Source organism: Dermochelys coriacea, chromosome 1, assembly GCF_009764565.3.
Source record: "Dermochelys coriacea isolate rDerCor1 chromosome 1, rDerCor1.pri.v4, whole genome shotgun sequence".
Lineage (NCBI taxonomy): Eukaryota > Metazoa > Chordata > Testudines > Dermochelyidae > Dermochelys > Dermochelys coriacea.
This window is the reverse complement of record NC_050068.2, coordinates 59016448-59036677: the sequence shown is the minus strand read 5'-3', so window position 1 is coordinate 59036677 and position 20230 is coordinate 59016448. Positions and strand designations below refer to the sequence as shown.

At 40.4% G+C, this 20230-nt stretch overlaps 1 protein-coding gene across 18 annotated transcripts in view; it reads left to right on the top strand.

The window, feature by feature from the left end:
• Nucleotides 1-20230, top strand: part of LRCH1 (leucine rich repeats and calponin homology domain containing 1) — a 236316-nt gene that overhangs the window by 161554 nt on the left and 54532 nt on the right. For 6 of the 18 annotated variants that reach the window (XR_005294032.2, XR_005294034.2, XR_006276508.1 and 3 more), the window contains exons 9-14: nucleotides 442-557; nucleotides 11848-11915; nucleotides 12946-13032; nucleotides 16013-16102; nucleotides 16211-16247; nucleotides 16794-16910. Coding sequence is in view for 10 of the 18 variants with exons in the window: in XM_038410381.2 (XP_038266309.1) it covers nucleotides 442-557; nucleotides 11848-11915; nucleotides 12946-13032; nucleotides 16013-16102; nucleotides 16211-16247; nucleotides 16794-16910 (515 nt within the window). In the remaining 8 variants the exon portion in view is untranslated. The remainder of the gene's footprint in view (nucleotides 1-441; nucleotides 558-11847; nucleotides 11916-12945; nucleotides 13033-16012; nucleotides 16103-16210; nucleotides 16248-16793; nucleotides 16911-20230) is intronic. The other 12 variants (XR_005294033.2, XR_006276501.1, XM_043500535.1 and 9 more) reach the window with 7 other exon arrangements.

Below are 20230 nucleotides of genomic sequence, written 5' to 3'. Positions count from 1 at the left end.
ACCTAAATTATACTCTAGTCTGTGTATCTTAATTTTTGTTAGTGACGTTTGTTGCATTTACAATTGATTGAGTGCTTTCCGTGAGTCGTATTCTTATCTCTCTCACTGGTGTAATTTAGACATAACTCCATTTACACGAGTAGAATTGTTCCTGAATTTTATTTGTGAGAGATCAGAATCTGGTCGTGTGTCACAACATAAAATAAATTTGCATTAAAAATAAAACATCTACGCTTTATTAGTGGTCCAGGGTAGGCCAAAGTCGTCTTCCCTGTTTTTATCATTCTTGTACCTTTTGGATTTCATTTTAGGCTGTGTTGCTGTGCCCTACTAAATTTAAAAGGTTCCTTAGGTGACTCTGATTTAAATGCAAAGTTGAAAAAGCTGAATCAGAAATAATTTTTATATCTTTCTGGGTCTTTTGGTCTCATTTCTCATTAGTAGAATTTCATCAGGGACCTTCTCTTATGATTCACAATGATAAGTCAAGAGAAGCAGGAACCCAGTTTGCTGAAGGAGCACATCCCCTCACGACTGAATTTATGAGCTACATCAAGGCAAGTTTGTGATTAATTTTAAAAGAAAAAAAATCTCATGACTACCTTCCTAGCAAGCAGAAGTGATAAACTGTTGGCATCTTGCTTTTAATAAGAGAAGTGCAATTGATATTCATCCTCATCAGTGCAGAGCCATAGAGGGCAAACATAGGAAGATTAATCATAACTGTAATTTTAAAGCTGTAAGGTCAGGTTACCCACAACTCTTATTCTAACCTAACCCTCACCATAACCCTTGAAATCTGTCCTTTTGTTTTGTTGTTTTTAACTAGCAGATGTGTTCACCAGTAAAAGTTTACATTTTTCTTCAAGTTCTGGTTCCTGTGCATATTGCACATGTGGTACACATTTACTTCATGTGCCTGAGACTGGAGAATTTACTAGTAGTGCCTGTTGGTCCATGCCTGCACCCTTGCATTCCTCATGTTCGGTACTGAGGTTATAAGGGGAGGCATGGACTGACTGCCCCCTAGTTCCTTCTTACGGCCATATGGTCTGAGTAGAATCCTCTGTGTCTGAAGCATCTTCATTGTCTTTTTATTTGTAAATGTGTTGTAAATTCTTAATGTGTTACTGGTTTTGGTACTGTTCTAGTAGCTTTTCACAGTTAGTATAAAGAGGACTATGCCCGAAGTTCTGGGGTTTAAGAACTTAGTATCCTGCCTCCATTTCCTTTTGGTCAGCGATGACCATCAACACTGCCTTCTCTGCCTGGTGGAGGCTCACATCTCCACCAAGTTCACCATCTTCCACTCCTTTCCTTCCTGAACCTGAGAGGGAGGAGAGCTTAAACTGTACCTCATGGAGAAAACCATGAGGCTCCAGTGGGATTCAGGCTGGGAGGACCTCTCTGTACATTACCAGCAGTCCCTGGAGTACCCAACACTTTGGAGTCCCCCTCAAACAGCATTTGGGACCCTATGGGGGCCCATGGGATCCCTTAGCATGGTACCCTGGATCCATGCACGAGTCTGACTTGACCCTCTTCCCCTAGACAACAGCAACCAGGTCTGCCAGAGCACACTGAAGAGAAAGATGTTGAGCAGGATCCACTGATACCAACCGTACTGGCAAGCATAGGCTATTGTGCCATCCTCACCATCCCTGCCTGATGACCACAGGCAATGCCAATAATTTTTGCAGAGGGTGGCGACCAAACTTCATATCCCACTTAAGGAGACCCATGATACACAGCATAAGCTCCTGGACATCCTACAGTAAACAAGGTGGTCATGGAACCAACCAGGGTGGTATGGCACATACCCACATCTTGCAGCCCTATACCTAAAACGGCTGAGATATTTTGTAGCTGTGAAAGAGGCAGAATTTTTGTTCACCCATCCTAATCCCCAACTCCTTAGTAGTTCAAGCAGCCACAGAAATATCCAAGCAGCAACATGCTAAGACTACCCATGCAGACAAGGATACTGAATACCTCCAACCTTCTAGGGAGGAAGATATTCTCATCTACCAGCCTCCAGTTTAGAATTGCTAAGTGTAATTTTACAAAACTACTCCAAATTTCTGTAATTTAAAGACAAACTCCAATTCTAAGCCATTTTTGATGATGGTAAACTGGTAGCAAAGACCTCACTTCAAGACACAGTGACTTCTGCGGCTTCCATTTTTGGGGCTCCCCATTGAGGTTCTGAATACTACAGAGGATCTGAATGAATCGGATCCTTTGATGAATCTTACTTCTTTAACGAGAAGACAGATGAGTCTTTACACTCACTAAAAAGGTTCCAAGACTACCCGCAAATCCCTGTGCATATATACTCTGGCCCTGAAGAGGAAACAGCATAAACAGGTATACAAGCCAAGGCTCGTTCCACAGCCTTTCTGCCAACAGATCCCATATGACCCACCATGCAAGTGCCGGAAAGTGCAAAGACGACAAAGGTATCAAACCCCATCCACTTTGACATCAGCCACCCAACCCATTCTACCAACTAAAGGTTACTTTTGAAGGGATGCTTGAGAACTGAGAACCATCATCGATGCCATCCCTAACTACTCCCTGAAGCTTTGGTGGTATACTTCCTCCACAACTGGAGGGCTATAACAGAAAAGTGGGTTCTAGATGTCATCCACTTTGGCTACATCTTTGAGTAGAGAGGCGTCTCTCCTGTCCCTGCCGCAGCCCCGCAGCTGGGACCAGGGGAGAGGCATCTCTCCCATCCCCGCTGCAGGCCTGGGATTGAGGCCGGGGCCACAGGAGAGGCGTGTCTCCCTGCTGCAGCCCCGGAGCTGGGGCTGGGGGAGAGGTATATGTCTCCCCCCACCCACACACACACACTCTCCCATAGCTGTGCATGCCCCAAACTCCCCCAAAGCTCCATCACCGTCCCCCACCTCACCACACTGTCCCCACCCACCCTACACATCCTCCACACTCACCTGTGTTTGTGGTTGGTGCCCAGCCCTTGATGGTCTGCTGTGTGGCTGCGCAGGTGCACACTTTAGAGGGAACACAGGTGAAAGCTTCACTATTCGGTCCTAAATGAAATCATCACTGAGTGGGGAATGCCATCTTGGGACTTGTTCACCTCTCAAATGAACAAGAACATCTTCTATCATGGACAGACCACCTGAAGTATGCCTTTTCTCTCATTCCACTGGTCCAGCAGGTTCTGCGGAAAATGTGCCGTGACAAAACATGCGTCATTCTCATTGCACCGAACTGGCCCAAGCAGTTTTGGTTTCTGTATCTCCTGCAAATGTCAGCCTGTCCGCCTCTCAGCATCCGCCCCCTCCCAGATCTGCTAACGCAGGAGAATGCTAGTATCAGACATCTCAACCCAAACCATCTTCACCTCGTAGCCTGGTATTTGGATGGGCATCAGACTTGGAGTCTTGGCATGTACACATTTAAAGGGTGTTCAAACTATTTGTAACCATGACAGAGAAGACTCCATGAGACAATGCTGTTTAGCTAAATGAAGGTGTTTCTGTACCTGGATGCAACAAAACTAGTTAGTGTAGAAAATAGCCTGGATACCTGCTGTCTCTGGAGCTATCTCTTCACTCTCAGATTTCAGAGCTTGCTTTTAGCTTGCTGTGGGTACACCTTGCATCAATCAGTGCCCTCCACATTTGGGTAAAGGACTGTTCTGTATTTACTTACCTGATAACCGCCAGATTTCTGAAGGGTCTTACTAGGATCTTCCCACCAGTAGTAAAGCCAGCACCGCAATGAAACCTCAATCTCTTTCTCTCAGTACTTATCAGACTACCTTTTGAATCATTGGCTACATGTTCAGTGTCCAACCTGTCAATGAAGGTCACCACCTCCATCACCATCGCTTCAGTTCACTCATCCTCCTGACTGGCAGCACTCATGGCCGATACACCGTATTCCACATTCCATAAGGAAAAAGTTTCCCTTCACCTCGATCCAAAATTCACCCCGAAGGTAGTCTGACTTTCACATAAATTTAATCAATTCACTTGCTGGTATTCCTTCCAAAACCTCATGCTTCCGGTGAAGAGAGGAGACTTCATTCCCTCAACGTCCGATTATCTTTAGCTTTTTATCTGCAAAGAACTAAACCTATTAGGAAAACTCTCTTCATTCTCCCTGTGACAGAGCGATCTTGGGGATAAGTGTGATCTGCTCATAGGCTATCTAAGTGGACCTCTAGCTGCATCTCCTTTGCAATCAGTTAGCACAACTCCCTGGGCATTTGTAGGGTGGCTACCTGGAGTTCTGTGCATACTTCTTTGAAGGATTATGCTTTAGCCAAGCCTCCTTTTCAGATGAAGTCGTTGGGAAAGTGGTATTCCAGATCTCTAGACTACCAGCATCCTCCCCCTGCCTCCTCTTTCTACAGTCACCCGCCTGTGGAATACACACAGGGACCAGCACTTGAAGAAGAAATGGTACTGAAGAAGTTACTGGTAAATGGAGGTTTGTGAGATGTGTACTCCCTATCTGTATTCCACTACTCGCCCTCCTTCCCCTCCACTTTGGATCATGTCTGGGTTCGCGGTAGTGAAGGAATTGGAGAGGCAGTCGGTCCATACCTTCCCTTATACCATTGGTGCTGAGCACCAGAAACTCAAGGCACAGGCATGGATCAACAGACATCATTTCAAATTCTCCAGTCTCAGGCACATGGAGTGCACACACACCACGCGTGAAATACAGATAGGAACCACACATCTCAAAGAACCTCCAATTACAGGTAAATAAATTCCATTTATATTTTTAATTAGACAGTGTTTTCATGCATGCATAGGCTACAGTGATGCCAAAAGATGGTGTGTTATAAATGCGCATTTAGTTTGTAAAGATCTTGGTAGAAATGTCAAGATCTCCAAAGACAAAGGATATCATCTGCTGTTTGGTAAGCTGCATAAGGATATACTTCTCCTGAAAAATATAGTGAATAAGGTTCAGTGACTATCTTCCTCATAGGAGTCTGTTTGTAGCATTGATAGCAGGAAGGTGTGTGTGTGTGGTGGAAGAGTTAGAGCTATGGATAAATTTAATGAATTATGTAGAAAGCCATGGATTTTTCCTCAACAGAAACTTTGGAATTGTATTCATCTGTATTTCTCTTATATACTGTAGTGATCTACATCATTACTAGTGAAAACTAAGGTGGCTTTACAGTATGTGTGAGAATACACACTGTCAGCCGTTGTTCCTTGCTTTGCCCCCTTCACTGCCTTCATGGTTAGTTGGTTAATCTTTGTGAAAATATTACTCTTGTATTTTGCTGCAAGGGTTAGTGAACACTTTGGCTGTCAGCTTTGTTGTATCCAGCTGTGTAAATCGCATCTGCCAAGGGAATACTCTAGCTTACACTTCTGACTGTTGTCAGAATTGGTCTGAGATTTCTCTTAGGTTTCTCCATTGAACCTCTCTGTAATTTTCTGAATTGCGTGTTCCTCATTTTCATAATCCTCTGTTCCCTTTTTTTTTTGTGGAATTGGATCTTTGGCACCATTCCTGAATAATCTCTGAGAAAGTTGCAGTAAAATCCTTATAAACAATCCATAAATCATTCATGAATACAGCCACTTTGTAATTCATGAATTTCAACTGGTTCATTATATAATGTAACATAACATGATTTTTGGACCAATTTCATCATTTATCCCATAATAGTAGGATTTCTATGAAACTTTTTATGCAAAGGTTTGAACAACGTTTATTTTCATATGAGAATTTATTTGCTGGCCAGTTTTGCCAAATTTTAAGGACGAGTGTATTCCACTATGGTCACAGGAAGTTGCATTTTACAGTAATGTTGTGGTTGGGCAGGCAGGTCTTGTGTAGATTGAAAGGCCAGAAGGGACCATTGATCATCTCATCTGGATAGCCTTTTGGCCAATTTGTACCTTTTCACCTGAGAGATGTAGAAAACGATCCAAAGAGGTCCTGCATACTTGCCATCAAATTCCTTTATGAGAGAAGTGCTAGATAGCCACAGTGGAGAGAATGGATGTTGTTTCCCAACCTCTTGGAAATGAAGGGAAAAGAACTTCTAGGTGTGCAAAAAGACTTGCAGTTTTGCAATCCTTCCCCCTATTTCCTCTAGCAGCACTGCTCTTGCAGGTGTCATTCTACCAATGGCAGGGCCTCCCTGGTAGTTTTACAGTAGCAGCCATAGAGGGCATATACATTAAGAACAGTGTAAAAAAAAAACAAAAAACCCCAAACACTCTCAGCCCTCAGTGGCCTCTGCAAAAGAAAATGTAAACTGCTTAATTTAAAAATGTTTTTGTAAAACAACCCATTTTAAATGTAATTACTTGTATCAAATACCTACATTTCTAGGGTGACTAAAGCTATCAGAAGCGTGCAGTTATCCAATACATCCATGTTGCTTGTTATGTTATTGCTTACTGGATATATAAAAAGAAAAGGAGTACTTGTGGCACCTTAGAGACTAACAAATTTATTAGAGCATAAGCTTTCGTGAGCTACAGCTCACTTCATCAGATGCATTTGGTGGAAAAAACAGAGGAGAGATTTATATACACTCACACAGAGAACATGAAACAATGGGTTTATCATACACACTGTAAGGAGAATGATCACTTAAGATAAGCCATCACCAGCAGCAGGGGGGGGAAAGGAGGAAAACCTTTCATGGTGACAAGCAAGGTAGGCTAATTCCAGCAGTTAACAAGAATATCAGAGGAACAGTGGGGGGTGGGGTGGGAGGGAGAAATACCATGGGGAAATAGTTTTACTTTGTGAAATGACTCATCCATTCCCAGTCTCTATTCAAGCCTAAGTTAATTGTATCCAGTTTGCAAATTAATTCCAATTCAGCAGTCTCTCCTTGGAGTCTGTTTTTGAAGCTTTTTTGTTGAAGTATAGCCACTCTTAGGTCTGTGATCGAGTGACCAGAGAGATTGAAGTGTTCTCCAACTGGTTTTTGAACGTTATAATTCTTGACGTCTGATTTGTGTCCATTCATTCTTTTACGTAGAGACTGTCCAGTTTGGCCAATGTACATGGCAGAGGGGCATTGCTGGCACATGATGGCATATATCACATTGGTAGATGCGCAGGTGAACGAGCCTCTGATAGTGTGGCTGATGTGATTAGGCCCTATGATGGTATCCCCTGAATAGATATGTGGACAGAGTTGGCAACGGGCTTTGTTGCAAGGATAGGTTCCTGGGTTAGTGGTTCTGTTGTGTGGTGGGTGGTTGCTGATGAGTATTTGCTTCAGATTGGGGGGCTGTCTGTTAGCAAGGACTGGTCTGTCTCCCAAGATCTGTGAGAGTGATGTGTTGTCCTTCAGGATAGGTTGTAGATCCTTGATGATGCGTTGGAGAGGTTTTAGTTGGGGGCTGAAGGTGATGGCTAGTGGCGTTCTGTTGTTTTCTTTGTTGGGCCTGTCCTGTAGTAGGTGACTTCTGGGTACTCTTCTGGCTCTGTCAATCTGTTTCTTCACTTCAGCAGGTGGGTATTGTAGTTGTAGGAATGCATGATAGAGATCTTGTAGGTGTTTGTCTCTGTCTGAGGGGTTGGAGCAAATGCGGTTATATCGTAGCGCTTGGCTGTAGACAATAGATCGAGTGGTATGATCTGGATGAAAGCTAGAGGCATGTAGGTAGGAATAGCGGTCAGTAGGTTTCCGATATAGGGTGGTGTTTATGTGACCATCGCTTATTAGCACCGTAGTGTCCAGGAAGTGGATCTCTTGTGTGGACTGGTCCAGGCTGAGGTTGATGGTGGGATGGAAATTGTTGAAATCATGGTCGAATTCCTCAAGAGCTTCTTTTCCATGGGTCCAGATGATGAAGATGTCATCAATGTAGTGTAAGTAGAGTAGGGGCATTAGGGGACGAGAGCTGAGGAAGCGTTGTTCTAAGTCAGCCATAAAAATGTTGGCATACTGTGGGGCCATGTGGGTACCCATCGCAGTGCCGCTGATTTGAAGGTATACATTGTCACCAAATGTGAAATAGTTATGGGTCAGGACAAAGTCACAAAGTTCAGCCACCAGGTTAGCCGTGACAGTATCGGGGATACTGTTCCTGACGGCTTGTAGTCCATCTTTGTGTGGAATGTTGGTGTACATTGGCCAAACTGGACAGTCTCTACGTAAAAGAATGAATGGACACAAATCAGACGTCAAGAATTATAACGTTCAAAAACCAGTTGGAGAACACTTCAATCTCTCTGGTCACTCGATCACAGACCTAAGAGTGGCTATCCTTCAACAAAAAAGCTTCAAAAACAGACTCCAACGAGAGACTGCTGAATTGGAATTAATTTGCAAACTGGATACAATTAACTTAGGCTTGAATAGAGACTGGGACTGGATGAGTCATTACACAAAGTAAAACTATTTCCCCATGGTATTTCTCCCTCCCACCCCACCCCCACTGTTCCTCTTATATTCTTGTTAACTGCTGGAATTAGCCTACCTTGCTTGTCACCATGAAAGGTTTTCCTCCTTTTCCCCCCCCTGCTGCTGGTGATGGCTTATCTTAAGTGATCACTCTCCTTACAGTGTGTATGATAAACCCATTGTTTCATGTTCTCTCTGTGTGTGTGTGTATATAAATCTCTCCTCTGTCTTTTCCACCAAATGCATCCGATGAAGTGAGCTGTAGCTCACGAAAGCTTATGCTCTAATAAATTTGTTAGTCTCTAAGGTGCCACAAGTACTCCTTTTCTTTTTGCGAATACAGACTAACACGGCTGCTACTCTGAAACCTGTGGATATATAAACACATTCTACAGTATCATTAAATGTGGCAAGTGTTTATTGCTGGGATATTCTCTGATAATTATTAGGAAGAGTTTTTTGTGGATGTTGGCTATATGGGATATAATGTATCATCTCTTGGAAAAAGGGCAGGGATTAAAAGAAAGGGTCAATGAAACTAACATTTTTATTTTGTTTTGGTTTGCATTTTGCATTTAAAAATCCTGAAATCTTTTTCACCCGCCCAGCTCTAATATACATTTATATAATGCTTTACATCTCCAAAGCACTTTACAGACATCGCATACTTAATTTTCACATCTCTTTTGTGAGGTAGGTAATTAATGTTATCCCTGCCTGACATATGGACACACAGGCATAGAGAGATTAAGGGAGACAGTTTTTTCTCTTGACAATCAACATGGTGGGGTAGAAGGAAATGGAAGACTTCGCTCTTCTCTCTCCTCCCTCAAACTGGATTTTATATCAGAAACTGCCATTAAATGACTGTTGTGCATTAACACTTTCTCCCCTCTAAGGTGTGCTATAGAACTATTGGCTAGTCCCTCAGCAATGCCCTCAGCCTGGCTATAATCTAGCATTTTCAGCACCTCATTGTAGAGTGTGTTGCAGAGCTTAGTTCAGTGATGAAGAGGTGCTGTTAAAGAATTTCAGAATGGGAAAAATATTGCCTTGGATGTGGATTTTGATACCCTTTTGATGTTAATGACAGGTGAGATTAGCAAAAGTGCTTGAGCGAACTGTCCACAGGTTTTATGGGGGGGTCGGGGTTGAGGGAAGGCATTTTCCTTGTCGATCTGCAAGAGTTCAAATTTGTTGGGCTCTTTAGTTCACACTGCAGATCTTATATATTTTTTTTCCCAAGATGTATTTTGGGAAGGTGGGAGACTTTAAGGCTGGTATAAATTATGGAAGCATATCCACACGAGAGTTTGAACCAGTTTACCTAAATTGATTTAAAACATAACTTGTTCAAATGGTTCAACTTGCAATAGAAACAAGGCCTTAGTTTTAGTGGGTTGGAAGGATTTTATATTTGAGATTTGTCCTAATTTGTGTGCTTTATTCTTTAATTTGTGTACATATACCCAAAGCTTCAGATGGTCATCTTTTAAAATAATTAACATAAATAATGGTTAATGCAGATTTTTGAAATACATGGTGAGGAGCATAGTTATTTTTCATTGTATAAAATATCTGCATTTTCTATTGGAGAGATCAAATGCTTCATTATTCACTTAATGAAAAATAACAGATGAAAATAATGTCTTTATTTGTGGTATTGGGGACTGACTTTGGGAATAAAGTCATATTTTGTGATGAGGAATGTTAGAGAAGCCAATTCCCAATTCATTGATACATCTGGCAGAATCAGACGGCATTTATTGGCGCAGGGTTCCTGGGATGGATGTGCCAAACACGTGGCCTTGAAAATAGTCCTTTTGTCTGTTGTTCATTCCCTGCCAGTGCAAGTGCATATCCTTTCAGACAGCTTCCGTCCTTACTGGCCCCTGAATTAATTCAGTGTTTCTGTATGTTGGAGATGAAAATGAAAGCAAATGTATAAAGTGCCAAATGGAATTATAAGTGTCGGATGCACCTTTACAAATATTAACCATCAGTTCATAATTATGGATGCGCCTGGTAGCAACTCCACAGTTGTTCTGTTATAAAATGGGATTAGAATGAGGCACGAATTCTTGGTTTTTTTCCCCTAAAAGTAGGTGACAAATTGGTGTGCAGTTTCCCACAATTAGTTTTTAAGATGTGAATTTTCTATGAGGTTTATGTTTTGTTTCTTTTAATAATTTCTAACAGGAAGCCTTTGAATTAGGGCTCTAGTTAAAATGTATCATTGGCAGATCTACTTTCATCATTAACCGATATTGCTTTAAAGTATTATCTGTCTGCACAAAACTTAGTAGAAAGGTGGGTCTTGAGAAGATCTGATTCTTTTTTAAAAAATGAATTGAATATGATTTGTAGCCATTATTCACATTATAACTGAAAGTGTATGCACTGTGTGCACCAACCATATTGGAGGGGAGCTGAGCAGGTGCAGACTAGCTTTGTTGACCAGACCATGTGGTAGGAAGATGGGGTACAAACTAACCTGATTGACATAGGGTGGGTTTTGGGCAATTAACCTGATTGATGGGTGGTGGACACACGCAATTTTGATTGGTTATTGGAGGGTTGGATGAGCACCCACAAAGCCTCATTGATGAGGACTAGACACACACAAAACCTCCACCGTGAGGAGCTATACTTGTCTGTAAGAGTGTATCTTTCATCATGTAAATGTACCTGCTGACAAATATTTTCCTACTGCACTTCAAATGCCAACCCCAGTGGTCCACTCCTTCCTTCCTCATATATTGCCAATCCCCAGGTACACATTAAAAAAACCTAGAAAATGAATGCAGCAAAACTTTATGAAGCACTCAGGATTACTGTACACGTCTGACACAAACCCATTGAAACAAGGAAATGAGAAGTGACCTAACAGTTATTCTCTCTCTCTCCACCCACAAGGACACATCTTTACATTGTCACAACTACAGTACAAAACAGATCATGCACCACTCAGCAGCAAAGCTCTTTGTGTATTAATCTATCTTTAAATAGTGACAGAATTGTCTTAAACTCCCCTATGTGGGAGGAGAATCAACACCAGTGTAAATCCACTGATTTCAGTGGAGTGACTCCTGATTTACTGTGGTATAAATGAGAGGAGAATTAGGCTCATGCTTAATTGGTGGGTTATTTGCATAGATCAGATGGATATCAGAGAAAATGGGGGCATTCAGTAGATAATTCTCATGTTGGTTGACTTATTTTTATATTTAAATGAGGTTAGGCTTTGCCCTCAATAAAATGTGACAATTTAATGAAAGTTGGTGTAATCAGTATCTTAGCTGGGGGTGGAGAAATAGCAATGAAGCACAGACTTAAGATTGCTTCAATTAACTATTCTAAACTGATTAATGAACTAGGTCAGTACTTAGTCAGAAGAGGAAACTTATTATCTGTCTGCTTTAATGGCAAATTTCTGTCCTAATGTTCAGTATAATGTCTGTTCACAGGGCAGAGCAGCAGAATGTGATGAATTATTGCGAATAGAAGAGGACACACACTGGCAAACAGAAGGAATGTAAGTATTCATTTATGTACATAATGAAATAATGAAATAATATTGAGTATCAATTTTAGGTGACTTAAATTTAATTTGCCTTTTGAGTATTTTCTTACCAGCTTCTTATTTTGTATACAAGGAAGCATGACATTTATATAACAATACAATTTGTCTGCATTTTGGTATTTTTAGTGTATTGATTAACACAGGGAAAATTTATATTGAAATCAGTATATTTGTATGTACCTAATGCTATAATACTGTATTATATTTAAGGAGAATGCAAGTGTTGTTCAACAAGATACTGACATTACATCTGCTAATAGTATTTGTAAAAGGGCTGTGTCAACATTTTTAAGGCCAAAGTTTGACCTATGATAAAAATGTTATAATTTGATTGGAAAAATGCTGAAATCTAGGGGGGTGAGTGTGTATGTATGTTTTAACACACTTTCGTGGCCCTTTAATAATAGTTCAAAAGCGCTATTTCAAGACTGGTGCTGACAAACATCAGTTGATGAACATACATGAAATAGATGATTTACAATGAAAGTGAACTGTTAATTGAAGTTTTTGTTAAGCAAAACAGTAGTGTTTATTTCTGCTTTGCTAAAAGTTCAAATCAAGAAAATCAGTAGTTGCCAAAAGAAAAAACAAAAATTAGGTTCTTTTAAAGCTTTTAAAAGTATTAAACATTGAAAACTAAAGGATAAATACTATTTTAAAAATTGCCAGTGTCCTTATACTAGAATAAACTTTATTAATAAAGTAAAAAAATTGTTGGTAATTAAATTTATTTCAGTGTCAGAAGTCAGGCTGTTTAAATTGATGGAAATGATAGATGGGGGAATAACTATTTAGTTCATTGGCTTCTAAACTGACTTCCTAGTTTCCACATGAAAATTTCCAAATCCTACATCTGTATATTAATATGCACAAATACAAGATTTTGCTATACAATTTAAATAGCCAATTTGAAAATATTGCCCATTGATTTAAATTCTAACTCCTTTGATACTCACCTTAGTGTCTTTGTTTCCTACCGTAGAACAAATGCATCAAATAAGCAAAATATTGATATAGCCATGATAGATCATTTAAAAGAAGCAGTAGATTTGCTACAAGATCCCAACAGGTATGCTCATATCAGAGGGTCTCCTGAAGTAAGTAATATGTTGTATGGGAAATTCTGTGAGGGTCAAAGTCAAAAAATATTCTCTTGATCTTTCTTTTTTCATAACTAAATGCCTTCTGCCCTGCATCAATGGGATGTGGGATGTTAACTAGACAGCAGGGGATATGGCGTGCCTGGAAGGGCATGGGGGATGCGAGAATGCACGGTTTGCAAGATGGGTCTTGTTTCTCCTCCTCTTTCGATTCTTCACCTTTCCAGTGCCTGAGGGCGAGGGGACTGGGCTGGCTGATTGGCTCTTGGATACCCTCCCACCATTTAAACCTTTCCAAGCTTTTCAATAGCTTCTTATACTTGTTAGCTGCCCTGCCCCCCTTTCCTTTAGTTGTAGCATAGGAGTTGTATTTTCAGCATGTTTCTGGACTGTCTAATTGTCTGTTTTGGGAGGGAGAATTTTTCCCATTGGGTCAGATTGACTGAGTGGGTTGGTTCTTTTTTTTTTTTTTTTAATCTTTGTCATAGCGTTATGGAGGCTGAATTAGGTTGAAAGCAATAGAACTTGAAAGTTTAACATTAGGAAAGGTACGGTTGTCTAGTTTGTCGCAACTTGTAGGTAAATGCTAAAAGGGTCGGCTCTCTGAGATAAATGAGACATGGGGTTTCGCTAGTTGATCTCATGTCTATAGTAGATGGGGCCACCTGAAGTCTTCAGGGAGCAGTAGAGAGGATTCCGAAGTGAGGAGAGTCCTAGGGGTAGTTTGAGAAGGGTCTAACCTGAGTTATTGGTTATAAGGTGGGAGTTTTGTAACCTCACTATGGAACCAGTTAAATGTCTGCTATGTGAAAGCAGGGGGTGGTGCATAGTTAAATTAATAAAGTTGTGGCCTGACATTTAAATTCAACCCTGCATCTGTCGTTCAGTCACCTGAATGTTCTGATTAAAGTATGTTTGCCTGTTAAAGTTATTTGTTAGCATACAGGGTGTTCTTCAGGAATGGGTTATCAGATGTTCTTAATTTGACAAGCTAATAAAAAAGAAAATTAATTGTTATGTGACCTTTTGACTAAGAATATCTTAGATATAATCTTCCCTGGATAGTATGCACTAGATTCCCATTGGGTTAACACAGTGGTGCCCAAGCTTTTCCTGTCGCCATCCCCCCACTCTTACCAGAAATGGAATCTGTCCATGCCCCTGCCCCCCTTCATTATTGCACAGTTGGCTCAACAGAAGAGCTTGGGGGAGCAGCTGGGGTTTGGGGGCAGAGCTGGGGCTGGGGGCAGAGCCGGGGCAGAGTGGAGCTGGGGATGGAGCAGAGGTAAAGTGGAGTTGCAGCTGGGGTGAGAGCTGGGCTGGGAACGGAGCTGCAGCTGGGACCAGAGGTGGGCGGGGGACAGAGTGGGGCTGTGTGGTGCCTCCCCACCCTCTGTGGGGGCTGGCCCCGCCACGCCCCCCCCAAACATTCCTCTACACCCCCTTAAGGTGGTGCGCCCCACAGTTTGGGAACCACTCTGTTAACAGGTTTCAGAGTAGCAGCCATGTTAGTCTGTATTCGCAAAAAGAAAAGGAGTACTTGTGGCACCTTAGAGACTAACAAATTTATTTGAGCATAAGCTTTCGTGCATCCGATGAAGTGAGCTGTAGCTCACGAAAGCTTATGCTCTAATAAATTTGTTAGTCTCTAAGGTGCCACAAGTACTCCTTTTCTTTTTACTCTGTTAACAGGAACTGTAAATGTAATAGAAGCATAGAAATTATAGATGAAGAAAACCTAATTAATCCAGCCATCTAGTCGTACAGAACTGTTCCCCACAATGGTTTTTCTGATGCTTTGTATAGCCTAATTTAAACTTTTTCTGGGGATGCATTAGAAAAAGAATATAATCCCCAGTCTATACTTGCAATTGCCCAGTGGGAGTAGGAACAGGCCCTTTGTGAATGAACAAAGGATCAGTTTTTTCAGTTGTTCTAGTGAATGTATTGCCTGTTCACTTTGCAAATATTTCCCCTTTTAGTTCAGAAGATTAATTAGCTCATGCTGAACAGTTGTGTATATAGAAATGTTTGTTAGTTTGAAATAATTAAGGCAGATGTTTTTGCTTTGTAAAAGAGAAATAAGCTCGCTGGTTAGAAAAGTTTGTTCATATTAGTTCTGGATTCAGTAAATGCAACATTCCAGGTGGCATTGCTTCTGCACCTCACCTGAGGCATTCTCTTTTAGTTGGAACAAGCGTTGCTATTTTTTTTTAAAAAAAAATAGTTTAAAAAATGTGTTAATTAAACAAAACGAACAGGACTTGTTTGTCACTTAATAACTCAGTGCTGTAACCCATAACACTACACATCTCCTTTCCCCTACCAAACCGAGAAGAGACATTTAAAAATGTAATGAATTTTTTTAATATTTCAGTTTAACTAGTTTTCTTATTCTGAATATACGTTCTGAAGTAAATACATTTGCAATACTCGCATGTCTGTGAATATTCAGATGGGCCATTTATTTCAAATACTGCTGTTCAGGATAGCCAATCATGCTGTACATATATACAAAACCAGTAAAGAGAAATGTAGAAAATAAAATATGTAGGAGTGGTTATTCTTTTTCTTTGTGATTTTAAGATGTGCTTAATTACATAGCTATAGTCTGAACAATAAAGAGCAAGTTGCATTATTTTCCCAGTTGATATTTTGCTACTTTCGGCAGTTCCAACCCACTTCTAAAGAACAATAGGAACTAGTATTTTGTTGGATTTGTGTATGTACAGTTGAATAAGAATTTGCATAACCTACTGATCAAGGTTTAATATTGTAGTCTTGCATTTGGGTACTGAAGTGAGCGGTGTTTAGATGGGGAGTTGTAAGTAGTTGAACAAGTTAGAAGAAAACCATGATTTAATATACCCATTTTTAAAAATTAAATACTTAATAGAATGTTCATCAAAGATATACCCCAGTGCATTGTTTTTATTTCAAACCTTACAGATTAAGCATGGATATTACAGAGAGCAGTGGTGTGAATCTGTATCCCATGGAATCAGCAACAGATTTAGAATTACAGGAGTCTACAGTAAAGTGTGTTTATATTCCTTTTTCAGAAAAATAATGGATTTGCTAAGTTTCATATTCAAGATTCTACACTTAAATAATTTAATGTGTTGTGTTTTGTATATCCACATACAGTGGCCAAACGCAGATGGAGGAGGCTCCTATCTATCAGGTACGTTGTTACTGTATTACAAAAGAGAGACTGAAAATGGGTCACCAATTACAATAGCTATTGGACCAGTAAATGAACAAAATTTAGTGGTCTGCAAGAGAAAAATGTAGCTGCAGTTATTTTCAAAATTTCGCATATCTTTTTGTAAAATTAATTTTGCTTTTACACATTTTTTAAATAGCTCATAAGGACTTTTTTAACGTACAGAGATTTAGTTATTTTTAATCTCTGTAGTCCTTTGCATTCATTGTGGCGACTACGCTTGTTGCTGCAATCATAAATCTGCCTGCAATTGTCCCATTGAGCCAAATACTTCACGTATTGTAATGGCCATAAAAATAGTTGAACAGTCTGCAGACCTTCGCTAAATGCACTCTTGTTTGTTTTTCTTCCTACCCTATCCTTCCACTGTTCACTACCACTGTGAGATTGCTCTTCACAGTATTTGTACAAAACTGCTTGTTATAGTGTGTTAAGAAAAAGTTGGGTATTTGTTTCTGATCCCCAGCAGTGTGCATAAAGTCTCAACAGATGTGTACATTGCAGAATGAAAATGCTGAGGAGGAACTAGAATTTCAGAAGAGGAGAGAATTGATTATAGAGAAAACCAAGACTGAAGCCAAAATAGCATGTGAGCAGGATGAGAAGCAACTACTGAGTCAGGTATGGAGGAGTCTGGGTACAACATATTTATCTAGTCCTAGGACCTCTTGAAAAGGGATTCCATAGAATGTTATCCTATTCATTGGTGTGCAAATAGAAGTATTGTTCTATAGGATAAAACAAGGGGTTTATGCCTTACCATGAACATAACAACGGCCATAGTGAGTCAGACCAGTGGTCTGTCTAGCCAAGTATCGTGTCTCTGACAGTGGCCAGTGCCAGTTGCTTGAGGGAATGAAAGAGCAGGATAATTTCAAGTGACCTCTCCCCTGTCTTCCAGTCCCACCTTCTGGCAGTTGGTGATTTAGGGGAAACGCCTAGCGTGGGGTGGCATCTCTGCCTTCTTGGCTAATAGCATTGATGGACCTATCCTCCATGAACTTATCTAATTCATTTTTGAACCCATTTATAGTTTTGGCTTTCACAACATCCCCTGGCAATGAATTTCATTGTCTGCATTGTGTGAAGAAATACTTCCTTTGGTTTGTTTTAAGCCTTCTGCCTATTAATTTCATTTTGTGACCCCTAGTTCTTATGTGAAGGGGTTAATAACACTTTCCTATTTACTTTCCCCATTACCATTCATGAATTTATAGAACTCTACCATATCCCCCCCTTAGTTATCTCTTTTTTTTTAAGATGAACAGTCCCGGTCTTTATCTCTTCTCGTCAAAAAGCTGTTCCATGCCCTTAATCATTTTTGTTGCCTTTCTCTGCACCTCTTCAATTCTAATATATCTCTTTTGAAATGGGACTATCAGAACTGCACTCAATATTCCAGGTGTGGGTGTATGGTGGATTTATATGGTGACATTATCATAATTTGTTTTATCATCTCTATCTCTTTCCTAATGGTTCCTAGCACTCTGTTAGCTTTTTTGATTGTTTCTGCACATTGAGCAGATGTTTTCAGAGAACTATCCACAATGACTTCAAGATCTTTGAGTGGTAACAGCTAATTTAGACCCCATGATTTTGTATGTATAGTTGGGATTATATATTCCAATGTACATTATTTTGCATTTATCAACATTGAATTTTATCTGCCATTTTATCACCCAGTCGCATAGTTCAATGAGAACCCTTTGTAACTCTTCAGTCAGCTTTGGACTTAACTATTTTGAGTAATTTTGTATCATCTGCAAATTTGCTATCTCACTGTTTACCCTCTTTGTCCAGATCATTTATAAATATGTTGAACAGCACAGGTTTCAATACAGATCCTACGGGAGCACTGCTATTAATCTTTCTAAGGATTTGGCTCTAGAATAAAAATAAATAAGAATTAGCTCCTGAGGGAGAGGAACTGGTGTATTGAAATTCAGCATAGCGGGAGACATAATGGAGATTTTGTAAAATACAGTGACTTTAATCTTGTAGGAAAAAAAGGACACAACACCTAATTTGGCTCTTCAATAAAGTTAAAAAAATATTTCTTCAAGATATATATGTTGTTAGGCTATTGTAAACAATAGTGTTTAAAACACAAGTTTAATTTTACAGGAAAAAAACTATTTACACATTGAAGTAATTATTAATCTTCGAGATACCTTGGTTTTGAATGTGTTGTAGTCATCAAAATTTAAGATGTCTGAAATCTGTGAATTTTTATTGATATTAAATATCTTGAATCTTGATTTTGACAATGCCCTTGCAATAAGTCACAGAGAACATAGTCATATATCATTCCACATACAATTAATTTGCGAATTACTTTAATATCTTCTGTATATCCAGAATCTCTAATTGTATATCTTGAATTTCTTCTTTGAGTGATTGCACATGTCCATTCCACTGTAGGGTGGGGGTGTGTGCGTGCGTGTGTGCGCGTGCGCCTCATGCGTAAGGCTACGATTTAGTCATGGGTATTGTTAGTAAATGTCATGGATAGGTCACGGGCAATAACCAAAAAGTCATGTCCGGTGACTTGTCTGTGACTTTTAGTAAAAATATCCCTAACTAAATTTTACCTGCTTCAGGGAGGGTCTGCCTGGGGCCCTGCTACCACTGCTTCTCCGGGCGGGGGGGCAGCCCAGGGCCCTGCCACAACCACACCTGTGGGGAGGGGACACCCTGGGGCCCTACCGCTACCACGCCAGACTGGGGGGTAGCCGGTGGCCCTGCTGCCACTCCTCTGGGCTGGGGGCGCCCTGCGGCGCCACTGCTGCTCCCAGACCACTGCTCCGGGCCAGCGCCCGGGACCCGTTATCTGTACCCACCAGAGCACAGCCAGTGCAACTGGACCCAGAGCAGCCCCAGCAGGGTGGCCCTGTGGTCAGCCGCTGCAGCTGCGGAAGTCACGGAGATCCCAGAAAGTCATGGAATCCGTGACTTTCCATGACCTCCATGAAAGATTTGCAGCCTTACCCATGAGCAGTTATAGGAGATTTTCCCCCTCAGCAATACCTGTCAGGGCTGCATGAGTACCGTTTTCATCAATGTTATAAAAGTGACTTTTTTGATATAGCATGATTATTATATACTGTAACATATCTGGCCTGTTGAGCAGGTAGTGCCAGGATGTCTGTTATAAGGACATAGACCCCTTTAGCTGCGGGGTTCCGGAAAGCTGTTGTCTCCAGGCAGGACACATGATGAAGAGGGATCTACTGACTTAAAATGCTGTTGTTCAGTCTAGAGAAGATAAGGGTTGAATAAAACCCTGAGGGAGTCCTTTCATGAAGACTTGGCAGGAGCCCTAGGAGGTACACAGGAAGGCTATGCAGGGGGGAAGGGTGTGTCTTCTCCCATCCTAGCTTGCTGAAAGTTAGAAGCAAACTTAGTGGTTGTGGCCAAGTGTTCTACATTGCTTTGTTTGTTCCAAAACTTTTTTGCAATAATAAAGCTGGCCCCAAGGAAAAGGTGTTGCATAGGTTTGGCCTTTATTTTACCTTCCATAACTGGTGTATCTGCCCACTGGCTTACATATAAATGATATGTTAGTACTTGTAAGTCATGATGTAAAATATGCAACATACATTGTCAGTCTGATTATGTTTAAAGAAGTGGCAAAAGATAAGTTGTACCATTGTTATAGAACTGACTCCTGGTAAATCTTTAAATCTATATTAAAATACTTTTGTTTGGTGCTTGTTTAAATTATGAACTCCATAGAACATCCTGAAATATTGACCCCTCCACCCAGGAACCATATATTAAAATGTTATAACTTGTGAGTCAGATATAATAACCAACTTGCATGCTAGATTATTTTTAAAAGTCTACAAATTTACTTTTATTTCTATTCTAAATGAGGAAAATTTCTGTTCTAAATGAGGAAAATTTAATAAACTCAAAGTTTGCACACTTACAGAGAATGT